Genomic DNA, 27,724 nt, shown 5'->3' with positions numbered 1-27,724 from the left:
CGTTCTTTTTTTTACGCCATCGTGCAAGTTTTTATAAATCCGCGGACACTGATCTCTATCTGTTATACAGATCAGTATCTGTGGAAGTCCACGGAGAAAAATGCCTTACTCAAAGCATGGCTGTTACAACAGTTCTCATAAAGCGGGACTGGTTGGTTGCTAAGGTGACTCTGTGTGACTGCTGCTAAACGTAGCATGTGGACATAGGATACTTTTAGAGCCATCAACTTTTTAAATCCATGGAATGGCGCTGGCTTGAACTAAATTCACGCACACATCCTTCTTCTTCTTTTTTGTCTGTCGGCTGTTCCTGTTAGGGGTCGCCACAGCAGATCAATCGTTTCTATCTCACCCTGTCCTCTGTATCTTCCTCTGTCACACCAACCACCTGCATGTCCTCCCTCAGCACATCCATAAACCTCCTCTTTGGCCTCTCTCTTCTCCTCCTGCCTGGTGGCTCCATCCTCAGCATCTTTTTCCCTATATACCCTGGGTCCCTCCTCTGCACATGTCCAAACCATCTCAATCTGGCCTCTCTGACTTTGTCTCCAACCCGTCCCACCTGAGCTGTCCCTGTGATATGTTCATTCCTAATCTTGTCCATTCTTGAAACTCCCAAAGGGAATCTCAACATCTTCAGCTCTGCCACTTCCAGCTCTGCCTCCTGCCTTTTTGTTAGTTAAGCCGTACAACATAGCTGGTCTCACTACTGTTTTGTAAACTTTCCCCTTCACTCTTGCTGATATTCTTCGATCACAAATCACTCCTGCCACCTTTCTCCACCCACTCCACCTTGCCTGCACTCTCTTCTTCACCTCTTTACTACACTCTCCATTACTTTGAACAGTTGACCTCAAATATTTAAACTAATCTACTTTCATCACTTTTACTCCTTGTAACTGCACTATTCTACTGGGCTCCCTCCCATTCACACACATGTACTCAGTCTTGCTTCTACTGACTTTCATTCCCTTTCTCTCCAAAGCATATCTCCACTTCTCCAAACTAGACTCAACTTGCTCTCTACTCTCACTACAGATCACAATGTCATCTGCAAACATCATAGTCCATGGGGACTCCTGTCTGATCTCATCCATCAACCTGTCCATCACCACTGCAAACAAGAAAGGACTCAGAGCTGATCCTTGGTGTAATCCCACCTCCACCTTGAATGAGTCTGTCATTCCGACTGTGCATCTCACCGCTGTCACACTATTTTTGTACATGTCCTGCACTACCCTAACATACTTCTCTGCCACTCCAGACTTCCTCATACAATACCACAACTCTTCTCTTGGCACCCTATCATAAGCTTTTTCTAAGTCCACAAACACACAATGTAACTCTTTCTGGCCTTCTCTGTACTTCTCCAACAGTATTCTCAGAGCAAACATTGCATCTGTAGTGCTCTTTCTCGGCATGAAACCATATTGCTGCTCACAGATCTTCACCTGTTTTCTAAGCCTAGCTTCTACTACTCTTTCCCATAACTTCATGCTGTGGCTGATCAGCTTTATGCCTCTGTAGTTACTGCAGCTCTGCACATCACCCTTGTTCTTGAAAATAGGAACCAGCACACTTCGTCTCCACTCCTCAGGCATCCTCTCACTTTCCAAGGTTTTATTAAACAATCTGGTTAGAAACTCTACTGCCATCTCTCCTAGACATTTCCATGCCTTCACTAGAATGTCATCTGGACCAACTGCCTTTCCACTCTTCATCCTCTTCATAGCAGCCCTCACTTCTTCCTTGCTAATCTCTTGTACTTCCTGATTTACTCTCACCACATCATCCAGCCTTTTCTCTCGCTCATTTTCTTTATTCATCAGCTCTTCAAAATATTCCCTCCACCTTCTCAGCACACACTCCTCACTTGTCAGCACATTACCATGTGCATCTTTTACCACCCTAACCTGCTGCACATCCTTTCCAGCTCTGTCCCTCTGGCTGGCCAATCGGTACAAGTCCTTTTCTCCTTCCTTAGTATTCAACTTCTTGGACAGCTCGCAATATGCCTTTTCCTTTGCTTTTGCCACTTCTCTTTTCGCCTTACGCCGCATCTCCTTGTACTCCTGTCTACTTTCTTCATCTCTCCGACTATCCCAAAACTATTTCGCCAACCTCTTTCTCCTTATGCTTTCCTGGACCTCTTCATTCCACCACCAAGTCTCCTTGTCTTCCTTCCACTGTCCAGATGTCATACCCAGTACTGTCCTAGCTGTCTCCCTCACCACCTCTGCAGTACTTTTCCAGTTGTCCAAAATTGCTTCCCCTCCAACCAGTGCTTCTCTCACCTGCTCGCTAAATTTCACACAACAGTCTTCCTCCTTCAGCTTCCACCATCTGATCCTTTGTTGAGCACTCAGTCTCTTCTTCTTTACCTCTAAAGTCATCTTACAAACAACCATCCTATGCTGTCTAGTGACACTCTCTCCTGCCACCACCTTACAGTCTCTGATTTATTTTAGCTTGCAGCTCCTATAAAGAATGTAGTCCACCTGTGTGCACCTTCCTCCACTCTTATATGTTACCCTGTGCTCCTCCCTTTTTTTAAAGTAGGTATTCACCACAGCGATTTCCATCCTTTTTGCAAAATCAACTACTATCTGTCCTCCCCCATTCCTATCCTTGATACCATATCTACCCATTACTTCCTCATCACCTCTGTTCCCTTCACCAACATGCCCATTGAAGTCCACTCCTATCACCACTCTTTCATGCTTGGGCACACTCTCCACCACCTCATCTAACACATTCCAGAAATCTTCTTTGTCCTTCATCTCACAACCTACCTGTGGGGCATATGCACGGATGATATTCATCATCAACCCTTCAATTTCGAACTTCACACTCATCACCCTGTCAGACGCTCGTTTAACCTCCAACACACTTTTAACATACTCTTCCTTTAAAATGACCCCAACACCATTTCTCTTCCTGTCCTCACCATGGTACAACAACTTGTACCCATGGCCGATGCTCCTGCTCTTACTTCCCTTCCACTTGGTCTCTTGCACACATAATATGTCTACCTTTCTCCTCTCCACCATATCAGCCAGCTCTCTCCCTTTACCAGTCATACTACCGACATTCAAAGTCCCCACTCTCATTTCCACCCTTCTAGTTTTCTTCTTCTCCCGCTGTTTGTGGAAGCATTCTCCTCCTCTTCTTCGTCGTCTTCGTCCACGAACACATCCGAAAGATTAAAGAAACGAGAAAAGAGAACTGCATCTTGTGCCCTCAGGAAACATGGTATGAATTTTTCTCTCCCTGGAAAATAAACATTGTGCTGTTCAAACAGGATTTCAGACAAGATTATCTGACCTTTTTTTTATTATTATTAATCTAGACTTTCTTTCATTGGAAAAAAAAGACTGGCTTTGAATGGATTTACAGTAATTTACACAAGAATATGTGACTTTTTATTAGAAGGCATATTATTGATATTTGACCACGATTTTCAAAATATTGTACAAGCTTTAGCTGCGGTTTTTGAAATGCTTTCACAGTCTCTTCTGTCTTCATGAATTTCATGTAGTTTAATTGTTCTGAGTTAATGCATAATTTGATTTACAGTTAAAAGGGAAATCATTCCAGGTCCTACTTCCATGTCATATTCTGTTATTTCAACATTATCATTGACCGTTCAAATGAAAGGTTGAATCTAGGATCATTTAAATGTGCACTTCTTTTGAGATTTTGAAGAGATGCTGAAAATGTATCATTAGATACAAAATTAATGTGGCTCCATCAGGTTGAATGAGGAGCATTGGTGCACAGCCATTTTCAGATGTCTCCAGAGATGTTCAATTAGATTCTGGTCTAGGCTCTGGCTGGGTCACTCAAGGACATTCACAGAGATGTCCTGAAGCCACTGCTTAGGGTCATTGCCCTGCTGAAAGATGATCTGTCGTCCGTCTGAGGTCAAGAGCACTCTGGAGCAGGTTTTCATCCAGGATATCTCTGTACATGATTGCATTCATCTGTCCCTCAATCCTGACTAGTCTCCCAGTTCCTGCTGCTGGAAAAAACATCCCCACAGCATGATGCTGCCACCACCATGCTTCACTATAGGAATGGCGCCTGGTTTCCTCCAAACATGATGCCTGCCATTCACACCAAAGAGTTAAATGTTTGTCTCATCAGGCCAGAGAATTTTGTTTCTCATGGTCTGAGAGTCCTTCAGGTGCCTTTTGGCAAACTCCAGGTGGGCTGACATGTGCCTTTTACTAAGGAGACGCTTCCATCTGGATATTCTACCATACAGGCCTGATTGGTGGATTGCTGCAAAGGTGGTTGTGCTTCTGGAATGTTCGCCTCTTTCAACAAAGGAATGTTATAGCTCTGAAAGAGTGACCATCGGGTTACTGGTCACCTCCCTGATTAAGGTCCTTCTCCCCTGCGCGCTCAGTTTAGACATGCAGCCAGTTCTCGAAAGAGTCCTAGTAGATCCAAACTTCTTCCATTTAAGGATGATGGAGACCACTGTGCTCATTGGGACCTTCAAAGCAGCAGAAATGTTTCTGTATCCTTCCCCAGATTTGTGCCTTGAGACAATCCAGTCTCGGAGGTCTAGAGACAATCTCTTTGACTTCGTGCTTGGTTTATGCTCTGACATGCACTGCCAACTGTGGGACCTCATATGTAGACAGGTGTGTGTCTTTCCAAATCATGTCCAATCAACTGAATTTACCCCAGGTGGACTACAGTTAAGCTGTAGAAACTTCTCAAGGATGATCAGTGGAAACAGGATGCACCTGAGCTCAGTTTTGAGCTTCATGGCAAATGCTGTGAATACTTATGTACGTGTGGGTTTTTTTAAATTCTTAATAAATTTGCAAAACTCTTGTCATTATTGTCATTGTGTGTAGACGTTCGAGGGGGGGGGGCAAATGAATTTAATCCATTCTGGAATAAGGCTGTAGCATAACAAAATGTGGAAAAGGTGAAGCACTGTGAATAATTTTCAGATGCGCTGTCCATAAAGGTTCTATAATTAATGAATACATTTAAATAAAATTTATATAAGCAGTATTAAGCACATAAATGTAGCAATATTGTGATACATATCGAGTATCGGACGTTCAATGTATTGAGTTTTGAAAACCAATCTCGAGCCCTAGTAGAAGGACACGTTCACATGCTGCTTCTGATGTGCATTGAAAGTGTTGAAAAATGCTTCTCGCATCCTTCAACTCTGTTCTCAGGCCTCTCAGCAGCAGCAGCCTGCAACGGTTGGCAGTGTGTCAGTGGGCGGAGCAGCAGGAGCAGTAGGAGGGGCCCAGGTTGGGCTTGGCACTCTCGGGACAGGTCCCAGTGCAGCACCCCCTACAGCAGACCCTGAGAAACGGAAACTGATTCAACAGCAGCTGGTGCTCTTGCTCCACGCACATAAGTGCCAGCGTAGGGAGCAAGCTAATGGGGAAGTGCGGCAGTGCAACCTGCCCCACTGCCGAACGATGAAGAATGTGCTCAACCACATGACTCACTGCCAGGCTGGCAAATCTTGCCAGGGTAAGTCTTCTGGGTTATCCTGATTGCAAGTGTTTTGAGTATGGTTTCTTTTCTGAATGGCTGTCACTGTTTAGAGTTGCTCTGTTTCTGCAGCAGTTATTTTTTTTGTTTTGTTCTTGTGTGGTCTTGGTAACTCTGCTGGTTTGCCTGCCAGTCTGTTGAAAATTAGTTATTCTTCCTTAACTCTGCTCTGTAATTTTTTTCTTCCTTCATCCTGCATTCACCAATTGTCCATCTGAGAAAGTCTTATTGCACTGAATGTTTCCTATTATGTTTACAGTGTACCTCCTGTCTCTCCAATTTGATTACATTTTCTCATTGTCATACATCTCCTGCCATCTTGACACCATTTTTTGTTGCCTCTCTTTCCCCCTGGATTGCCCTATTTCTCTCTAACTTTCTCTACTTCTCTTTCTTGTCCTCCAGTGGCACACTGTGCCTCATCCAGGCAGATTATTTCTCACTGGAAGAATTGCACAAGACACGATTGTCCTGTTTGCCTGCCGCTAAAAAATGCAGGAGACAAGAGGAACCAGCAGTGTGAGTGTTCTTCACTTGTACAGGTCTCTGTGTGTCTGAGCAGAATGCCTCATCATGGCATTCTTTATTGAATTATTACACACTGTTCATCAGCGTGTCAATGATTCTGAATCCTGTCAGCTAAGCTTTTAAGTGCACAAAGCACTTCACACTAGCTAGCCAAATCCATAGATACTCATCTTTAGTACTTCGTTATCTTTTTGGGATAGAAAGCCATCAGTCTTTTTTATGTCCCTACAGCTCTCATTAGTGGCACAGGTGTGGGTTTGGTGAACTCTTTAGGATCTGGGGTGCCAGGTGGGCCATCAAACAGTCCAAATTTGAATCCACCAAACCAGATTGACCCCAGCTCCATAGAGAGAGCCTACGATGCCCTTGGCCTTACCTACCAGGGCAACCAGATGCCACAACAACCTCTACAGGCCAACATGCCAAACCAAGCACTGCAGGGGCAGCCTGGCATGAGGGCGCTAACCTCCATGGGTGAGTGTGTTGCACAGGGGCTATTAGGCAGTCACATTATAGGTTTAACTGCTGGTTTTCCAAAGGTTTGAAAGTTATTTCAGCATTTACCAACATATGTGGAGTTGGGGAGTCAATCTAAGATCTGAGTAAGAGTCAGTGAATTTAAGTGGATACATTTACTTTGTAATTATGTTTCAGTCCTACTAATATTCAAAATCTCCATCAAAAGTTTAATCTATGTAGTCCTTTACTTTTAAAATGATTAGAGAAGTTAAATCTGGTACCGTTTGTGGCTGCAACTTACTCCAGAACTAATTTTTTAGTATGAACCTCTCCTCAGGTGGAAATTCTATGGGAGTGAATGGTAACATGGGCATGCAGCCCCCTAACCAGCAGTCCTCTCTTCTGCCAGACACCATGTTGCACAACAGCATGAATGCACAGAGGTAAAGCAGCCTTGTATATATGTACCATTTTCTGAGACATGCCAGTCATTCAGTGGATGCTCTGTCACTTAATATTTGCAAAACTTTTACAATTAGCTGCCAGAAATATCTCAGTTCAGCTGTTTCCACTTTTTAATTCATGAATTAATTAATTTATTTTTCTGCTCTAGTTTGATGAATGATGGTGTAGGCAACCTGGGCTCCATTCCTACAGCAATGCCTCCTTCCACTGCGGGCCTGAGGAAGTCTTGGCATGAAGACATCACACAGGACCTCCGAAACCACCTTGTGCACAAGCTGTGAGTCTGATCTTTATTAACTTTTTGCACCAAATGAACATGTCCCTGTGTGCAGGGAATTATAAAATAACCTTCGCCGTTGTTGGTTGGGTGCCTCTGTCTTACAAGGATGTTTCTGATATTAGAGAAAGCTGAGTGTGGCCTTATTGTTTTTGTTTGTGTGTGTGAAAACAGTGTCCAGGCCATCTTTCCCACTCCTGACCCAGCTGCATTGAAAGATCGGCGGATGGAAAATCTGGTGGCTTATGCTCGTAAAGTAGAGGGTGACATGTACGAGTCAGCCAACAGTAGGGTAAGGAGCTACTACTTGATCAGAGCATGATGTTTGGTGGCATAGTTATGAATTTCCAGTTCAAGGATCAGAGAATTTATACTTTAATTGCTCGATGGGATGTGCTTCAGATTGTGTTCTTTTTGTATTCTCTCTCACACTGTCGACTGTTTCCTTGTCAGGCGGAGTATTACCACTTGCTGGCAGAGAAGATCTATAAGATTCAGAAAGAGCTTGAGGAAAAGAGGAGGACACGACTCCAGAAGCAGGGCATGATGCCCGGCCAACCCAGCATGGCCACCTCAGGTCTACCACAGGGGCCTCCCAGCATGGGACAACCACCCATAGCCCCTGGGCAACCGCTAAGTGAGTAAACATTTTCCGCCCAATTTGCGCACTTGTGTGTAGAGAGACAGAGATTGAAAGGCCTTAAACATACTCCAGTTGTTTGCTTGGGAATTATGACAAGGAAAAACAATAACTGGAAGACATCCATGGGTTAAGCACACAGTCATAGTATGTAGCCATAAACTCACTATAATTTCTTGAATAGTAATCATTCACCAGGGCACTAAATTATGACCATGTATAGGCTTTAAATGCTTTGCTTCGTGACCATGTATAGGCTCCAGATGCTTCTTCTAATTTGCTGTGCTACTTTGCTTTGTCGGAACCACTCTGTAGGATTGTTTATTGACGTTATTAGACTTTCACTGATCGTTTGCCTTGTATGCAAAATACTTCTAAATAGCACTTTTGATTTTTTTCATTTTCAAATAGAACTGGTTGTGAAAGCCCTTCAGCATCAGCACTTGCCATGTTCAGCCAGCTCAGTATTGTGAATGTCAGCTAGCATTCATGGGTTCACTTGCTAGTGAGGGGAGGGGCTATGTGCTTGCCTGTCTGCAGCGGTGCTGTGTGAAATTGCGTGTTAACTGGAGGAAGCAAAGTAGCACTGTTTGCATCAACACTGTTGCAAATGAGGCACAGCTCGACATGCTCGACATTGGCAAGTGAATGGTGCTATTGCACTACTGCTCCATCCTCCAGTCTTACCTGATGTGACAAGTTAATTTTCAGGCCCATTTAGAACAAAATCTGCTTTAAAAAAATCTGCATATTTCAATGATGTTCCTGGGCCCGTAGGTTTTGTTGTTGTTGTTTTTGATACCCTGCCTCACCCCCTATAACTGGATTAAACCCCCCCCCCCCCCCCCCCCCCCCGTGACCCTTAATTGGAGTAAGCAGTTGAAGGTGAGTGAGTGTGAGTGATTTTGAAACCTGTGCATTTCCCTTCACCTCATCTCATATGCAGTGTTGTTGGGAGTGAGCAGGCACACAGATCTATTGCTATGTTTAGCACAGAGCAAATTGCATGTTTAAAACTACGTTATTGGACTGCTTTGGATTAAATACGTAGCACCTCTATTTTAATCATGCACATCAACAGTGCGCTTGGTGTTTCATAGCACGGTGCCAGTGCAAAATGTGCTGTAGCCATTCTTTGGTCAGCTATTGTGGCTTTATTTGCATTAATGATATTGAAGTTGAGATCTCTGATTTCTTGTTCTTGTCACGCTCTCAGATGGTCCACACGCTGATCCATCTATGATCCGACCACCTGGGTCAAATCAGATTGTAAACAGGATGCAGAACCCAGCAGGTAATTTCAATTTATTTCATTTTATATAGCGTCAAATCACAACAAAGCTGCCACAAGGTGCTTTACACTAGAGGCTGCCGTTTTTTTTGGGAATCCCACAGGTCACAGGATTCCCACGGGATGGGAGTCAACTTTGCTATTTATCATGTGATTGGGACAGTACGGGATTAAAAGTTCAGACGGGAGCAGCACTATGGTTCTGGTGCTCTAACAGCACCAGAACCAATAGTGGTGCCTGAATCCACTGCAAGCAGAAGATCATTTACCATTTTATTGAGAGCCATCTCTGTGGAATTATGTTTTCTTATGCAGACTGCAGTGGCTCAAAGAGATTATTCTCATTAAGGTGATCCACGAGCTGCTGTGAAACCACTTTTTTCCAGAATTTTAGAACAAAATGATAGACTTGATATTGGCCTATAACAATGATCAAAAAAAAAAAAATTCTTGCCTGGACTTTTAGAACTGATTTAGGGTAATTTTTATGGTGCCAAATCTGAATCTCAGCTCAAATTTCCTCTACCACGTCACGTTTGTTTGCAATCTGCATGTTCCATATTGATGGATTACACAAATGTTTCTCCTTCACTCATAAGTTTGACGACACTAATCATGCACAAAATTAGCTTCAAAAGCATAGTTTTTAAACCAGGATTGTGAAATGTGAACAAGAGCCGTAATATCATTTATGGCGCTGAAGAAGTGTGCGAGACTGCAGCTTTTGCTTCAGCACTTGATACAAGAAATGTTTTTATATCTCTAAAACGTTATGTGATTGGCAAAACTAACACCAGATTCGGATTCAGTGCCCCAAAAATTACCCAAAATCCTTTGGAAAAACTCCATGCAAGAAAAATGGTGTTAACCAGTTGACCAGGGTGTAGTGATCGGATTAAGGCATGCTGGGATATATTTAACCTAATGTCATCTATTTTCCCCTCAATGTATTGCTGGAATTATAATACATCTATAATGTCCATGAATGATTTGCAGAGGGGGTCAGAAGGCTTATTTACATGAACGTTGAAGTCACCAACAATCAGAATTTTATCTGCACGGGTTGCCAAATTAGAGAGAAACTCACCAAATTCATCTAAGAATTCAGAATATGGGCCCAGGGGCCTATATACGGTGACAAACTAACATGGTTGATTTTTATTCTTTTGACCTTGGCTATACATAGTATCCTGGGCAGAGCAGAGAGTCAGATGTTCAAGCGAATTATATTTTAGACCCCAGCAGCTAGTAAACTAAACCAAAATTTATAAATTAGAGCAAAATCCACGAGGGATGTGGCTCAGTGTGTACGCCGGCGGGCAGGCTTCATTTAAGGGGAAGACAGCAGTAGGTTTAAGCCAGGTTTCACATAAAGCAATCATATCTAAGTGATGTTCCATAATTTATATCATTTATCAACAGCGATTTTGGGGACAGTAACCTTATGTTCATGAGACCCAAACTAAGCACCTCAGTGGGATTGTCAATTGGACTATTTGAATTTGGAGGCGGTTCCACAGTAGTATATATATATAAGATGCTTAAAATTAGTTTTGGGTTTAAGAAGTTCCACGCACGTTGAAGGTAGCAGACACAAAATATTGATGTTGCACAAATAACCAATAGCCATCCTCAATTTTAATGTCATCCAGTGTAGTAATGGGTACTAAGTTTGCAAAACATATCCCTCTATGCTCTTTATGGGCACGTCAGCGGAAACAGGCCATAGTCTTAAATTGATGAATAGAGTGATTGTAAAGAAGTTGAGGCAGTCAGCAAAATCAGATATTATCACATCTTGTACTTACAATAGAGGCTTTTCAGCAGTTAGTTCAATCAATCAATCAATCAATTTTTTTATATAGCGCCAAATCACAACAAACAGTTGCCCTAAGGCGCTTTATATTGTAAGGCAAGGCCATACAATAATTATGTAAAACCCCAACGGTCAAAACGACCCCCTGTGAGCAAGCACTTGGCTACAGTGGGAAGGAAAAACTCCCTTTTAACAGGAAGAAACCTCCAGCAGAACCAGGCTCAGGGAGGGGCAGTCTTCTGCTGGGACTGGTTGGGGCTGAGGGAGAGAACCAGGAAAAAGACATGCTGTGGAGGGGAGCAGAGATCGATCACTAATGATTAAATGCAGAGTGGTGCATACAGAGCAAAAAGAGAAAGAACAGTGCATCATGGGAACCCCCCAGCAGTCTACGTCTATAGCAGCATAACTAAGGGATGGTTCAGGGTCACCTGATCCAGCCCTAACTATAAGCTTTAGCAAAAAGGAAAGTTTTAAGCCTAATCTTAAAAGTAGAGAGGGTGTCTGTCTCCCTGATCTGAATTGGAGCTGGTTCCACAGGAGAGGAGCCTGAAAGCTGAAGGCTCTGCCTCCCATTCTACTCTTACAAACCCTAGGAACTACAAGTAAGCCTGCAGTCGAGAGCGAAGCGCTCTATTGGGGTGATATGGTACTACGAGGTCCCTAAGATAAGATGGGACCTGATTATTCAAAACCTTATAAGTAAGAGAAGAATTTTAAATTCTATTCTAGAATTAACAGGAAGCCAATGAAGAGAGGCCAATATGGGTGAGATATGCTCTCTCCTTCCAGTCCCCGTCAGTACTCTAGCTGCAGCATTTTGAATTAACTGAAGGCTTTTTAGGGAACTTTTAGGACAACCTGATAATAATGAATTACAATAGTCCAGCCTAGAGGAAATAAATGCATGAATTAGTTTTTCAGCATCACTCTGAGACAAGACCTTTCTAATTTTAGAGATATTGCGTAAATGCAAAAAAGCAGTCCTACATATTTGTTTAATATGCACTTTGAATGACATATCCTGATCAAAAATGACTCCAAGATTTCTCACAGTATTACTAGAGGTCAGGGTAATGCCATCCAGAGTAAGGATCTGGTTAGACACCATGTTTCTAAGATTTGTGGGGCCAAGTACAATAACTTCAGTTTTATCTGAGTTTAAAAGCAGGAAATTAGAGGTCATCCATGTCTTTATGTCTGTAAGACAATCCTGCAGTTTAGCTAATTGGTGTGTGTCCTCTGGCTTCATGGATAGATAAAGCTGGGTATCATCTGCGTAACAATGAAAATTTAAGCAATACCGTCTAATAATACTGCCTAAGGGAAGCATATATAAAGTGAATAAAATTGGTCCTAGCACAGAACCTTGTGGAACTCCATAATTAACTTTAGTCTGTGAAGAAGATTCCCCATTTACATGAACAAATTGTAATCTATTAGACAAATATGATTCAAACCAGCGCAGTGCCTTTAATACCTATGGCATGCTCTAATCTCTGTAATAAATTTTATGGTCAACAGTATCAAAAGCAGCACTGAGGTCTAACAGAACAAGCACAGAGATGAGTCCACTGTCCGAGGCCATAAGAAGATCATTTGTAACCTTCACTAATGCTGTTTCTGTACTATGATGAATTCTAAAACCTGACTGAAACCTTCAAATAGACCATTCCTCTGCAGATGATCAGTTAGCTGTTTTACAACTACCCTTTCAAGAATTTTTGAGAGAAAAGGAAGGTTGGAGATTGGCCTATAATTAGCTAAGATAGCTGGGTCAAGTGATGGCTTTTAAGTAATGGTTTAATTACTGCCACCTTAAAAGCCTGTGGTACATAGCCAACTAACAAAGATAGATTGATCATATTTAAGATCGAAGCATTAAATAATGGTAGGGCTTCCTTGAGCAGCCTGGTAGGAATGGGGTCTAATAAACATGTTGATGGTTTGGATGAAGTAACTAATGAAAATAACTCAGACAGAACAATCGGAGAGAAAGAGTCTAACCAAATACCGGCATCACTGAAAGCAGCCAAAGATAACGATACGTCTTTGGGATGGTTATGAGTAATTTTTTCTCTAATAGTTAAAATTTTGTTAGCAAAGAAAGTCATGAAGTCATTACTAGTTAAAGTTAATGGAATACTCAGCTCAATAGAGCTCTGACTCTTTGTCAGCCTGGCTACAGTGCTGAAAGAAACCTGGGGTTGTTCTTATTTTCTTCAATTAGTGATGAGTAGAAAGATGTCCTAGCTTTATGGAGGGCTTTTTTATAGAGCAACAGACTCTTTTTTCCAGGCTAAGTGAAGATCTTCTAAATTAGTGAGACGCCATTTCCTCTCCAACTTACGGGTTATCTGCTTTAAGCTACGAGTTTGTGAGTTATACCACGGAGTCAGACACTTCTGATTTAAAGCTCTCTTTTTCAGAGGAGCTACAGCATCCAAAGTTGTCTTCAATGAGGATGTAAAACTATTGACGAGATACTCTATCTCCCTTACAGAGTTTAGGTAGCTACTCTGCACTGTGTTGTTATATGGCATTAGAGAACATAAAGAAGGAATCATATCCTTAAACCTAGTTACAGCGCTTTCTGAAAGACTTCTAGTGTAATGAAACTTATTCCCTACTGCTGGGTAGTCCATCAGAGTAAATGTAAATGTTATTAAGAAATGATCAGACAGAAGGGAGTTTTCAGGGAATACTGTTAAGTCTTCTATTTCCATACCATAAGTCAGAACAAGATCTAAGATATGATTAAAGTGGTGGGTGGACTCATTTACTTTTTGAGCAAAGCCAGTAGAGTCTAATAATAGATTAAATGCAGTGTTGAGGCTGTCATTCTCAGCATCTGTGTGGATGTTAAAATCGCCCACTACAATTATCTTATCTGAGCTAAGCACTAAGTCAGACAAAAGGTCTGAAATTCACAGAGAAACTCACAGTAACGACCAGGTGGACGATAGATAATAACAAATAAAACTGGTTTTTGGGACTTCCAATTTGGATGGACAAGACTAAGAGACAAGCTTTCAAATGAATTAAAGCTCTGTCTGGGTTTTTGATTAATTAATAAGCTGGAATGGAAGATTGCTGCTAATCCTCCGCCCCGGCCCGTGCTACGAGCATTCTGACAGTTAGTGTGACTCGGGGGTGTTGACTCATTTAAACTAACATATTCATCCTGCTGTAACCAGGTTTCTGTTAGGCAGAATAAATCAATATGTTGATCAATTATTATATCATTTACCAACAGGGACTTAGAAGAGAGAGACCTAATGTTTAATAGACCACATTTAACTGTTTTAGTCTGTGGTGCAGTTGAAGGTGCTATATTATTTTTTTCTTTTGAATTTTTATGCTTAAATAGATTTTTGCTGGTTATTGGTAGTCTGGGAGCAGGCACCGTCTCTACGGGGATGGGGTAATGAGGGGATGGCAGGGGGAGAGAAGCTGCAGAGAGGTGTGTAAGACTACAACTCTGCTTCCTGGTCCCAACCCTGGATAGTCACGGTTTGGAGGATTAAGAAAATTGGCCAGATTTCTAGAAATGAGAGCTGCTCCATCCAAAGTGGGATGGATGCCGTCTCTCCTAACAAGACCAGGTTTTCCCCAGAAGCTTTGCCAATTATCTATGAAGCCCACCTCTGTGTTCTGTGTGTTCTGTGTAGTTGTCATCTTAACCAAGCTAATAAATTATTTATTGTTTTTTTGTAGCTACTAAATAACTATCAACATGTCACCACCCTAATTATGTGTCTTAGTGACTTTCTGTAAAGATCTGTTATTTGTATCCTTCACTTTCAGGAATGAACCAGTTTGCTCAGATGGGAATGCAGTCAATGGGTCAGAGGTCAACACCTCCTGTTCCTCTTGGTGCTCCAGTCAACCAGGTTGGCATTGCTACATTCACTGTGTTGTAGTTTAGTTTGTTGTGGTTTTTAATGTGGTGTAGAAACAGCTCAGTTCTGAAAAACCCAGCTAAATTAATTTTGTCTGAAATTCTTTAAAAGAAAAAAACTGTCGGTAGCACAGGTTTCCTAATCCAACCCCTTTTTAAAGTTTCAGTGGAGATTGGAAGAGGGCTAAATGAAAATGGGAAGAAACAGAAAATACACCAACCGCCAGGTTTTGTATTTTCAATTACTAAGGGAAAACCATCAAGACTCTGACAGCAAAAATGCTGGTGGCTGTCGTATTTTCATTTAAGGCTCCAGAGCTGAATGTCAGCTGTAATATATGTGTTATTGTACCATCTGAAGTCCATCCCAGTACTCTACTGTGCTTCTTTAAGCAGTCATTGGATTTTTTTTCCTCTCTGTGTCTTTTGGCTCACTGGATTACCAACCCCTACCATCTGTAGCTCCACCTTACCTGCTCAGAATCTTTTCCAGCACACCGGTCAGTTACACTGAGGGATTCTCTGGTTGGATTCATAAGTCCTTGCCTTTTACCTTAAAGATAATACATACTGTCATCCTGTCTTCTGGATGATTTGCTGCCTTATTGGACTTAGTGATCCAACAACTACTGTCGTTCTGCTGCCTTCAGCAAGTGGTCCCACTAAGGGGTAAGCATCCCCCTAGGAGGGGTAAGTTTTCAGGGGTGTAACCCGTCCAGACTCTTTCATGGCTCTGCATGACACAACTTGCCTTTTTGGAGTTTCTGTTTTAGGGGAGTATCCTGTAGATTTGCCATCTTGTGGATATTGATTTGTCCCTTTTCTGAGCTACCTTGCTTTTGCATATGTGCTAATGCTAGCTATGGGCTACTAACCACTTCTTAAACTTTGGTTCTGTATTACTCTGCTGCCATTGTATGGCAAAACTGTTGGCATAGCAGTCTGTCTGCTGGAAAAACTCTGTACTTGTAATGAAACAAAAAACAACCATTGAAATTGGCTGGTGTCAAAATTTGTTCTCCAATTTATAAAAACAACAGAAAATGGGCCCCACTGAAAAGCGACAAAGACCCAGCTACATCCAAATAACACTGATTGGATACACATATTTTGCAAAATGATACTGTAGTTGTCACTGCTGTGGAATTGCAGTCATTCGCAGAAAAACTGTTAGGACTAACTACAGATATTTGAGCATTTTTTCATATGTAAACTCACTGATTCAGTACTCTTATTGCAGATGTTATTGTCATCAGTTATTTTATTTCGATCTCACACCCATTAGCCCCTCCTCCTCTGGTTTTATTTTCAATAACATTCCAAACAGAGGTAATGCTTTTAATAGTGCATTTATTTATGTAGCACTTTAAGGAGAAACATTTGCAAAATGCTTAACATCATAAAACAGATTCTAATCCAATTACATTTTTTCCGCGAATCTGATTGGTTTGTCACGTGAGATTTCAGACCGTATATCAGGTGTAAGGTCGCAAAATATTCAGTCGTTTCACATTTCATGTATTACTCTGTGCCCTGACCGTACGCTGCTATACAGATGTCAGCTCAGAGTGAGAGAAAGTCGTGTAGCGACGACTCGAAATAGGTGATTTTAAGCTACCATATGAAAGTATTGATGTGGATTCTGATTAGGGATGGGTATTGAAAAGATTTTATCGGTTCCGCTTATGGATCTGATTCCTTATTGATTCCCTTGTCAACACCTCTTGTGAATTTTCTGTGTACTAAAAGTAGGCTTTACAGGTTTTCTATGTCAACAACATTTTATTGAGTCTTAAAGTAAGTAAATATGAAATTGGTTACTGGATCCTTGATCTCTGGACTTTAATCAAACCTACATGGTGGATCCTTGATCTTGTAGTTTTTGTCAAAAGCATTTCATTGCAGACATTTTGGTATGAATGTCACTCCATACCTCTGAGCTGAACTCAGCCATCTGCTGCAGGTCAGCGCAGGATGTCTCATTTTGGGAGGAAAAAACATTTTGATCGATTGCAGGTTATTGTTTGTATTACGTTTGGAAAGATTTCATCGGTTTGATTTAAACAGAGATTCACTTTAAAGTTATTAATTCTAACTGGACTATATTTCTAACTTGACTCGGCAGAGAGCCATGCAGTGTTTGAAGCTGTACGAACGGAATGGAGGATGGTTCTCTTTTCTTTCTCACAAGACAGGAGTCCCAGTTAGTGACTTTAATCCGCATAAAAGTGACTCACGATAGACATATTTTAATGGCTTTGAGAGGGGTTAAGAAGCTGATTTGCCGCTACTGAAAAGCAGCGAAGCAAAGAACCAATGAAGCAGCGGGTCAGAGCACTGCTTCATTGCTTCAAGGTTCAAAGCAGAGCTACACTGCAGAAGAAGTTGATTACAGACTCACTGCAGGGTCTGTAATCAACATAGAGAAATGCTAATTTTCCCGACAGACACCCTCAAAAACAACGGGCGCTCTGAGGGACCGATAAGGGAATCGTTAAGCAAAAAGGCTATTGATGCCGGTGGATCGAATCATTTCTTAACGATTCTCAAAAAGAACCGGTTCCCATTACCCAATACTAATTCTGATACAGAATTACCATTTCACATTTGATGGATTACTCCGCAACCTGACCGCTGTTGGAGCAATCCTGTCTCGACGGTAAGCCTCGCCGACCAAATTACCTAAAGAAAAATAAACCGTGCAAACGATGGAATTGGATTAGAATGGGAATAACCCCCTTGTGACAGATGATTTGCGCACGTTCATGCTGGATTACAGTCTCACATATCCATTTTAAAGCTCTATTTGCGACTGTATAACCAGCATGAACGTCTGCAAATCATCAGACACAACATGGTTATTCCCTGATTAACAGTTAATATAAAATGTCAAGTAGTAATAAAAATGAAAACAAATATAATTCAGACCAACAATAAAACTAATGAGAAACTGAAGAAAATGTTTTAACATTCAACTAAAGTGAACTTTCTAATGTCAACAGGCAAACTGTTCCACAGTACCTACACTGTGGAACAATAAGCATGGTAAGCAAAGGCTTTAAAACCTACTGACTTCTTTTATTAACCCTGGGAACACAAAGCAAACCTGCGCCCTGTGATCGCAGAGCATGAGGAAGCAAATAAGGTTCAGTAAGCTAGATTGGCACCAACCCATGTAGAACTTTGAGTCAGCCGCAAGACCTTAAAATCAACTCTTAAACTAAGGAAGGCACTGAAGGGAAGCCAAAACGGGTGTAATGTCATCAAATCTCCTGCTTTTAGTCAAGGCACTAGCAGCAGAATTCTGAATCATCTGCAGACATCTGATCCTAAATGGCAATTTAGAAAACACCACATTACAGTAGTCAATTGTGAAAGGCATCAACATCCGCCATTGACAATATACAATAGGTCTAATCACTGCAATATTTTGCAAATGTAAGCGGGCCGTTCTGATGACCTCCTTAATGTGCAAATCGAACTACAATGTTGGATCAAAGATCACACATTCTTGACCTTCTTACTGTGACGAATCACATTCTCACAGACATAGGACCACAGCTTTTTTTTTTATTATTATTAATATTGTCATGATGGCTAACATGAACAGTGTTATTTAATCGCACACTACCTCTTGTCTTGTCTGTAGATTGGTATGGGATCAGCACGGATGAGTCAGTCCAGTGTGGCACAGTTACAGAACCAGTGTCTTCCTCCAGGCCAATTTTCTGGGTCTAGTCCTGGGCTTGGTACTGGTCCTGTTGGTATGAGCCAGCCAGCAACCCAGGCTAATATGCCTCCGGTAAGGATCAAGTAATTCCAAGAGCTGTAATTTCACAAAGTATAAATTAGCTGTTCGTGTCTCAGATTATTTAACCAAATGTTATCTTAGATTTACAGATATGAAGAAACACTCGGTTACTATGTGTTTTTAGTTGTCTGCATTTTATTTGTTGAAATGCTACATATTGAGACTTTAGTTCTGTGATCACTGTTCTACTACACAAGTGAATGTGTAGTGGAACGCAGTTTTATATGTATGTGCTAATTTCAATCAGGTAGTTTGAGTAGAATCATGAGGGTTCTCAGTAGGCAAATAATGTTCAATTACAATTATGTTAGGCTGAAAGATTGCTGAGGCAGTCATTCAGATGTGATGTGAGTTCATGTCACTGGCCTTATTAAAGTCTGAAAAGAAACTGATGACTTGAAGTCCTTGGTGTTATTACAGTCACTAATTTGTTGGTTGAAGAAAATCAGATGCAAGTATGTGCCTTCGGCTACTCCCTTGTTACACTCAGGCGCGCCATACCAAATCAGAGATGGATCTGCATGTTGATTTGGCACAACAACTTTTACACCGGATGTATTTTTGACAGAACTCCACATTACATGGAGAATGGGCAGAGGTGCCATTGAATCGGCCTTCCACTGTGGAGACAAGCACACCTAACCACTTGGTCACCACTCTTGCCAAAGAAAACTAGATGCCTGATGCAAAAAAAACTGTGACAACAATGAAGACAAACAGTTATCAACCCTTTAAAACCACTGAATGTCATCTGAAATAATAATCAATCAATCAATCAATCAATCAATTTTTTTTTATATAGCGCCAAATCACAACAAACAGTTGCCCCAAGGCGCTTTATATTGTAAGGCAAGGCCATACAATAATTATGTAAAACCCCAACGGTCAAAACGACCCCCTGTGAGCAAGCACTTGGCCACAGTGGGAAGGAAAAACTCCCCCTTAACAGGAAGAAACCTCCAGCAGAACCAGGCTCAGGGAGGGGCAGTCCTCTGCTGGGACTGGTTGGGGCTGAGGGAGAGAACCAGGAAAAAGACATGCTGTGGAGGGGAGCAGAGATCGATCACTAATGATTAAATGCAGAGTGGTGCATACAGAGCAAAAAGAAAAAGAAACAGTGCATCATGGGAACCCCCCAGCAGTCTACGTCTATAGCAGCATAACTAAGGGATGGTTCAGGGTCACCTGATCCAGCCCTAACTATAAGCTTTAGCAAAAAGGAAAGTTTTAAGCCTAATCTTAAAAGTAGAGAGGGTGTCTGTCTCCCTGATCTGAATTGGGAGCTGGTTCCACAGGAGAGGAGCCTGAAAGCTGAAGGCTCTGCCTCCCATTCTACTCTTACAAACCCTAGGAACTACAAGTAAGCCTGCAGTCTGAGAGCGAAGCGCTCTATTGGGGTAATATGGTACTACGAGGTCCCTAAGATAAGATGGGACCTGATTATTCAAAACCTTATAAGTAAGAAGAAGAATTTTAAATTCTATTCTAGAATTAACAGGAAGCCAATGAAGAGAGGCCAATATGGGTGAGATATGCTCTCTCCTTCTAGTCCCCGTCAGTACTCTAGCTGCAGCATTTTGAATTAACTGAAGGCTTTTTAGGGAACTTTTAGGACAACCTGATAATAATGAATTACAATAGTCCAGCCTAGAGGAAATAAATGCATGAATTAGTTTTTCAGCATCACTCTGAGACAAGACCTTTCTGATTTTAGAGATATTGCGTAAATGCAAAAAAGCAGTCCTACATATTTGTTTAATATGCACTTTGAATGACATATCCTGATCAAAAATGACTCCAAGATTTCTCACAGTATTACTAGAGGTCAGGGTAATGCCATCCAGAGTAAGGATCTGGTTAGACACCATGTTTCTAAGATTTGTGGGGCCAAGTACAATAACTTCAGTTTTATCTGAGTTTAAAAGCAGGAAATTAGAGGTCATCCATGTCTTTATGTCTGTAAGACAATCCTGCAGTTTAGCTAATTGGTGTGTGTCCTCTGGCTTCATGGATAGATAAAGCTGGGTATCATCTGCGTAACAATGAAAATTTAAGCAATACCGTCTAATAATACTGCCTAAGGGAAGCATGTATAAAGTGAATAAAATTGGTCCTAGCACAGAACCTTGTGGAACTCCATAATTAACTTTAGTCTGTGAAGAAGATTCCCCATTTACATGAACAAATTGTAATCTATTAGACAAATATGATTCAAACCACCGCAGCGCAGTGCCTTTAATACCTATGGCATGCTCTAATCTCTGTAATAAAATTTTATGGTCAACAGTATCAAAAGCAGCACTGAGATCTAACAGAACAAGCACAGAGATGAGTCCACTGTCCGAGGCCATAAGAAGATCATTTGTAACCTTCACTAATGCTGTTTCTGTACTATGATGAATTCTAAAACCTGACTGAAACTCTTCAAATAGACCATTCCTCTGCAGATGATCAGTTAGCTGTTTTACAACTACCCTTTCAAGAATTTTTGAGAGAAAAGGAAGGGTTTGACTTTACTCTGTCCTTCTATACAAAACACTCAACAACTGTAAAAAATTATGTGGCTTTTTCGTACACATAGCATCTTGGGGATGATGAATGAACAGTGTCTGTTAGTATAGCTACAGTTTAAGTAGTCACTGGCCACTGCAAAAGTATCGCACAGACCCTGGCATCATCATGGGAGCTTCCCCAGTTGCAGAGAGTCAGTGACGAAACGCAGAACAAGGAGGTCAGAGAACATGACGTTACTTAGGGCCACTTCACACATAGTGCAAAGTTTGGTCGAATACGGCGAAACGGCATGAAACAGTTGGAATTAGCGCACCACGAAATATCGCGCCAACAGGCAGGCGTGCACGATCCCGGTGTGAGAGTTCATGCACATGACAGTGTCTTTCGAGCAGGAACACAGTGCGAAGTGCACCACATCGCGCAGCTTATGTGGAATAAATAAAAAATAAAAAATAGCTGGTACCTGTGGAACCACATTGTGCTGCTTATGTGAAATCAATAAAAAATAAAAATCTACTGGTACCTTGTAGGACCACATTGCATCGCTTATGTGGAAAAAATAAAAACCAGCTGGTACCTGTGGGACCACGTCGCGCCGCTTATGTGAAATCAATAAAAAAATAAAAAACCAGCTGGTACCTGTGGGACCACATTGCACTGCTTATGTGGAAAATAATAATAAAAAAAAAACATACCACCCATGGGTCTTGAACCTGCGCCTTCCAAAAGCTCTGATTGCCAGTCAGAAATTTTACCACTGAGCTACGAAGCTGTCCTTTGAAAGCTGTGAGAACCTGCCTCATATCAGGAAGGACATGGAAATATTGCAAAAAAAAAAATTTAAATCACTTACCATATAAAAACACCGCATTTATCAAGCGGGCAATACAAATATGATCCGTCTGTTCCTCTGTAGATGACCCATGGTCACTGACATACAGTCATGAAATGACATGAATGAGAAGCAGGGCATTCTGATCATGTCCACATCTGCTGGTCCGGTGCGTCCAGCTGCCCTGCGCGTCCTGCCGACACGCATGTCTTATGGACGGTGTGCTGCAGCACAGACACCGGGTCATGTGGAACAGCGCTCACGTGGGTCACATAACAGTCAGATCAACCGCTGCGTGTTCTGATCTGATGGTCTGTTTCAACCTGGGGGTAGCCTGTCAGTGGGCTGCAGCGTGCGTGCGCTCGATATGTCGCGATATGTTTTTATTTATGTCCACGTAATGGCAGCAAGCAGACACGCGCGTCACAGTGGGCAGTTGTTAGTTCATGTCTGTCCAAACACAGTACCTGTTGTCCAGATCCACAGATCTCCACAGCTGCTTCTGTCCACGGCCACACCTCCTGTCAGTTTAGTGCACACACCAAAGCCACACTCATGGGGAACTTAGACAAATTTCACTGCCAGCACGATAATGATTGTCTGCAGACTGTTGTCTGCCGACACTTGTCGCGAGAGGGATCGATGGGTTCGCACAGCGCACACTCTGTCCTTCAGCCGCTGGTGTACGCAAACAGTTGTAGCAACAGGGGTATGATGTGTTCGAGGCAGGGAGGATTTTACACATGTTGCACAGGATTCCTGTTTCATGCGCACTTCGACCAAACTTAGCATTATTTGTGAAGGGGCTCTTAATGTTAATGAGACAACCGCAGCATTATTTTGTGATTGTTTCACAGCGGCCAAGCTACAAAACACAAACATGGACACACGGCAGTAAAAGTTTCTTCTTTCTGCCTTTCTTTGGCTGGCTGTGCGAGTAGCCTGCATGTGCACTGGTAGAGCCCAACCAATATGGATTTTTTGGGGGGGCCGATACTCATACTGATGTTGTAAAAAAAAAAAAAAGATACAGATATAGAGATTTTAAAAAGTATTAAATAAAATGGCTAACTGGAACAACTTCTGTTTTATTTTTTAATGCATTATACAAAAGAGTGATGATAGATACAACTATTGTGCAGTTTTTGCTTGTTCCTCCAGTTTCATTGCAAAATAAATAAATCAGTCAGTGTGACCACTGTTCTTTTTAGGCTACTAATATTGTAGTTTGTTCCAGTAGCAATGCAGTATTTTTCATCCACATCTTTGGGTTCTATATCTGGCAAAAACCAGCCTGGAATTGGTTACCATTAAATTTCCATACTAGAGTGCCGAATTTGCCATGGTTTTGAAACAAAAACTTGTAATAACTTGTCCCCCACCAAAAAAAAGGATTATACAGTACATGAAGCTTAAAGCTTTTCACATGTATTTCAGAGCAACAGCTAAGTTTGATTCTGTTCTTGTTTGAGAGCTATTGGACCTTTCATGTCACTTCAGTGAGCTTTAACCTGTGTGTGTCCTGTGTTGTATAACAGAATCAGATGTCGACCCCACCTTCCCTCCCTGCGAGCAGCCCTGCAGCACAGTCTGCCTCTTCTGTTCCAGGCTCTGGAGTCCCTGTAAGCTCAGTGGGGCCTGGTAGTGTCAGTGGCGCTGGGCCTCTACCCAACCTGCCTCCATCTTCCAACTCCACCCAGCCGAACTCTTACTCTCATTGCCCACCCATCCGAACAAACTCTCCCTCGCCCGCACGCAGCCTCACACCTCAGCCACATCAAACACCTCCTACATTACCTGGGTCTCAGACCCCACAGCCACACACACCCAACACACCCCACATACCCTCTGCACAGCACACCCAGCAGCAGCAACAAGCTTCACAGCAACACCAACAAGTTTTGCTGCAGCAGCCACCGGGTCAAGGAAGCACCTCAGAGAAGGCCAATCAGCTTCCACAGCAGATAATCAGTGGTGTGGCTTCTTCAGGTTCTCATGCAGGCCAGACTCCTCCTGCCCCAACTCAAAATGCTCATGTGCCATTACAACGGCCGCAGACCCCAGTGAGTAAATGTTCTAATTTCAGGATGCTTAAGTGCACAAGTCCTTGGCATGAACAGGAAAATGTCATTTTTTAAATTCTAAATAACAAATTACACAACCTAAACCAAGTGTTATATTACTACAGCTGTCTCCGAAGCCCCCTCTGACAGCAGATGGCCAGGTGTCTTCCCCAACCTCTGTCAGCAGCAATACTGACCCTAGTTCTCAGCTCGCACCTTCAGAAGGCCCCGCTCCCAGCCAGGAAGAGGTAAAAATGGAGGCGACAAAAGAGGAGGAAGCAGATGAGGGAACTGATACCCAGGTAGAGGACAAAGCTTTGGAAACAACAGGCAAGGGTCTGCCTGATGTGAAGTCTGAAGAGAAATCAGGGGTGGCGGTAGGTTTTTAGATGCTCTTAAACAGCAAGTACAGGAAAAAGTCTTAAAATGTCTGAGGTCGTTTGTCTAAAATGTAAGGCATAAATTGACTTTTTATATTAATTTCTAAAGTAATTTTGTCTGTCTGCCAGGTAAAGAAAGAGAAGCCATCAGGAGATGATGCTAGTGGTGAACCCATGGATACCTGTTCATCCTCGGAATTGTCCTCTGTAGTGTTGAGCGAAGACCGAAAGATTGAAGTCAAGAAAGAGCATAAAGAAGAAGAAGAGGGTCCAGGGTCAACAGCCACCAACAGCTCCCCGGCAAATACTCAGAACAAGAAAAAAAGTGAGCACATGAAAATTTATTAGGAAATTAAATGCTTTGGGCTTCATTTATAAATGATGGGCACACACAAAATGGGATCCAAAAGCTGCACAAGGGAATTTTAAAGCATGTGTTTTAAATTATAAATATAATGCAATGTAAAAATACCCTTGGCCGTATGAGCATAAAAATAGGAATCAGAATGTGACCTTTTGACCTCTTAAAATAGGTCAAGGTTAGTCATCTTTGAACTTGTCCAAGGGCTGTCTCCCAACAATGCTCCCTGTGAATTTGAAAGCCCTGGCAGTAATAAGATTGGACTTATACTGAGCACAGAAGAGACGGACAGTCTGACATGCTGCTGCGCCTGCGTCATTTCGGAGCGTCAGTAGCGACTCGCCGATTATCACCTTGTTTCTGCATAAAATGTCCTTGTTTCTGCTTAAAATTGATTTTAGAATTATTTAAGAGGTTTTAATTTGTCGTCTGATGGTTCATAATCACATTATTCCCTTTGATCACTTTGGATAGAGAGAGTCAGACGTGCTGCTGTGGCACTGTGATCGCTCTCCTGTCTTTTATTATGAAATAATGCTGAATTTATGTGGAAGTGTTTGTATGCAGTTTGCATACACATGCAAACATTTTGCCATCTAGTTCATTTTTAACCTGGCCCAAAATATGGCTGTGTATTTTGTCCGATATGAGCGAAAATCGTTATATATATAAAAAAAAAAAATCCGGTATATACGGTGTTAATTACATGAAAAACCATACAAAAGCATTGGGACTTTTGCTTTTGTCCAGTGAGTGTGAATATCCGGTTTATTTATCCTGTATTTTCATCTGCAATTCCTTTTCCCTCAGCCTTTTTCAAACAAACGCTGATCTTAACCAGCATGAGCCAAAGCTCTAAATCTGGGGCCCAGAGCTCGTAATGGTCAATACCCATAAACATTTGGAGAATCCTGATTACAGTGGCTTGCAAAAGTATTCAGCCTCTTGGTATTTCACACATTTTAATTTATGGCATTTCATATACAAAAAGTAAATCAGGCTTCTCAATATAAAAATTTATAAAATTATCTTCCTTAGACTCAGACTGAAAGTAAATCTCTACAACTTGATATAAATTAATTAAAAATATAAAAGCCAAGATGATGGGTTGCATAAGTAATCAGCCCCTTTGGTATAATACCTGTAAATAATCAGTTTAATTGCCAGTTCCATTTCATCTCTCCTGACTGCCAGAGGATGGTGCTGAAAACACTGAATGATCCCTTTGCGCATGCGCAGTTCGAGAAATAATACCAAAATAGTCACACCTGTGAAACCATGGATGACCAATCAGTGTATATAAGCATATGTCATCCGGGGCTCTGTTCCTTTTTATCTCCTCGCGCGCGGTTCGCTACTGTTGGCGTCAGCCATTTTGTGCTGCATATTTATTGTGGTTTTACCATCGTTGGACGTCCTTTTGCCTTTCCTGTTGGCAGGAGCAGCGTTTTTCGTCCTCCTGGGGCTGCAACGGTTCTTGTTACTGCGGTAAGTGTCTCTTTTAGTCACCATTACCGGTGACGGCACCGTGTTCACCCTCTCTCCTGGTGTTGCGCGGTGTACGGACATACATATATTGTTTCGAGCTACCTGGGTCCTTTTGTTGTTTAGTTTTTGTTATTACCGGTGACGGCAGCGTGAGCGCCCCTTCTCCCGGTTTTGAGCCTATTTATGTTTATAGCTGACGGTGTTGGCCTCCTGTTGTTGTTCTGTTTTTGCTACTACCGGTGACAGCACCCCCTGAGCACCCCCTCTCCTGGTTTTGAGCTTGTTTACATTGACAGCTGACTGTGTTAGCCCTTTTTTTTTTTTGGGGGTTGTGTCTTTGGCTACTTCTGGTGCGCGCTCTCCTATCCCAGTTTTTTTGGCCTGAATTTTGTCACAGCTAACGGAGTTGGTCTCCTGTTTCGCGATTACTGGTGACAGCAGCGTTCGCGCCCCCTCTCCCGGTGCTGGCATATGTTCTGAAGACTGCTAGACATGTGGATTCGCCTGTTGAGCGGTTGGGCTTATGGACGGCTCCCACTGCTGTGCTGCTTGTGGGCTTGCAGTCCGAGCAGATGACGGTCATGACCTGTGCCCAGCTTGTCTTGGGCTTGACCACTTGACGGAAGCGCTATCAGACCATCCCTGTTTCAACTGCAGTTACATGCCTCGTGCTGTGAGAGTGGCTTGGCTGGCACAGGTGCACCCTCAACAAAAGGCCGACCAGCTCCCGTCTTCGGTGCAGGTGACTGCGCCCAGGCGTCCAAAGTGTCAGAGTGAGGTCACTGCTACCGCAGCTCCTCCTAAGAAGAAGTGGGTCACAGCTGATCAAGGCCTTGCCACAAGGGTAGAGCAGCTGTCTGCAGAATTGGCTGAGATGAAGTCATTGTTTCAAGCCCGGCAGCTGGAAGCTTCCTTGCCTGGGACGGGGGCTTCTCCGGCTATGCCTGAGTTGGCGGTGGAGGAGGATGTGTTGTCTCTCACCGTCTCGGCCTCTCATTTTGGGGTAGAAACAGAGACTCAGCTCCTCTCAAAGTGTGGTCAGTGAGCCGAGCAGTGCCGGTGTGCAGGATGTTATGCATAGGGCCTTAACTCTACTGCACTTGGATATTCCAGTGGCAGAGGAGGCTGCCGCTGGGAGTGCTTTTTTCAGACGTGGGTGTGCGCCCACTGCCTTTTCTGTTCCCCCATCGGTGGACTATTTGAGGGAATTGCACGCATGTTGGCGGGAACCTTGAGCCTTATCACGTCTCTCAGCGGACGGTCGAGCATTGGCCTCTATGCATGAGTCTGCCAGGGCCGGTTTAGTCCGCATGCCAGCGGTAGCCTCACTTATTGTGTCTCCCGAGGAGGCTCTACGCAGCGA

General features: G+C 42.5%; 1 protein-coding gene across 9 annotated transcripts in view; it reads left to right on the top strand.

Annotated features, from left to right (window-relative positions):
* The window catches only part of ep300b (E1A binding protein p300 b), a 106,253-nt gene that overhangs the window by 48,816 nt on the left and 29,713 nt on the right, over window positions 1-27,724 (top strand). For all 9 annotated transcript variants that reach the window (XM_034189612.1, XM_034189608.1, XM_034189609.1 and 6 more), the window contains 13 exons: window positions 5,208-5,514; window positions 5,941-6,054; window positions 6,295-6,537; window positions 6,860-6,965; window positions 7,136-7,264; window positions 7,439-7,556; window positions 7,718-7,901; window positions 9,121-9,198; window positions 14,819-14,904; window positions 18,562-18,714; window positions 23,608-24,132; window positions 24,258-24,509; window positions 24,642-24,837. In XM_034189612.1, coding sequence (XP_034045503.1) covers window positions 5,208-5,514; window positions 5,941-6,054; window positions 6,295-6,537; window positions 6,860-6,965; window positions 7,136-7,264; window positions 7,439-7,556; window positions 7,718-7,901; window positions 9,121-9,198; window positions 14,819-14,904; window positions 18,562-18,714; window positions 23,608-24,132; window positions 24,258-24,509; window positions 24,642-24,837 — 2,491 coding nt within the window. The remainder of the gene's footprint in view (window positions 1-5,207; window positions 5,515-5,940; window positions 6,055-6,294; window positions 6,538-6,859; window positions 6,966-7,135; window positions 7,265-7,438; window positions 7,557-7,717; window positions 7,902-9,120; window positions 9,199-14,818; window positions 14,905-18,561; window positions 18,715-23,607; window positions 24,133-24,257; window positions 24,510-24,641; window positions 24,838-27,724) is intronic.

The sequence above is a fragment of the Thalassophryne amazonica genome, chromosome 16 (genome assembly GCF_902500255.1).
Source record: "Thalassophryne amazonica chromosome 16, fThaAma1.1, whole genome shotgun sequence".
Taxonomy (NCBI): Eukaryota; Metazoa; Chordata; class Actinopteri; order Batrachoidiformes; family Batrachoididae; genus Thalassophryne; species Thalassophryne amazonica.
The sequence above is the reverse complement of the archived record's forward strand: the minus strand, read 5'-3'. Positions and strand labels throughout refer to the sequence as shown.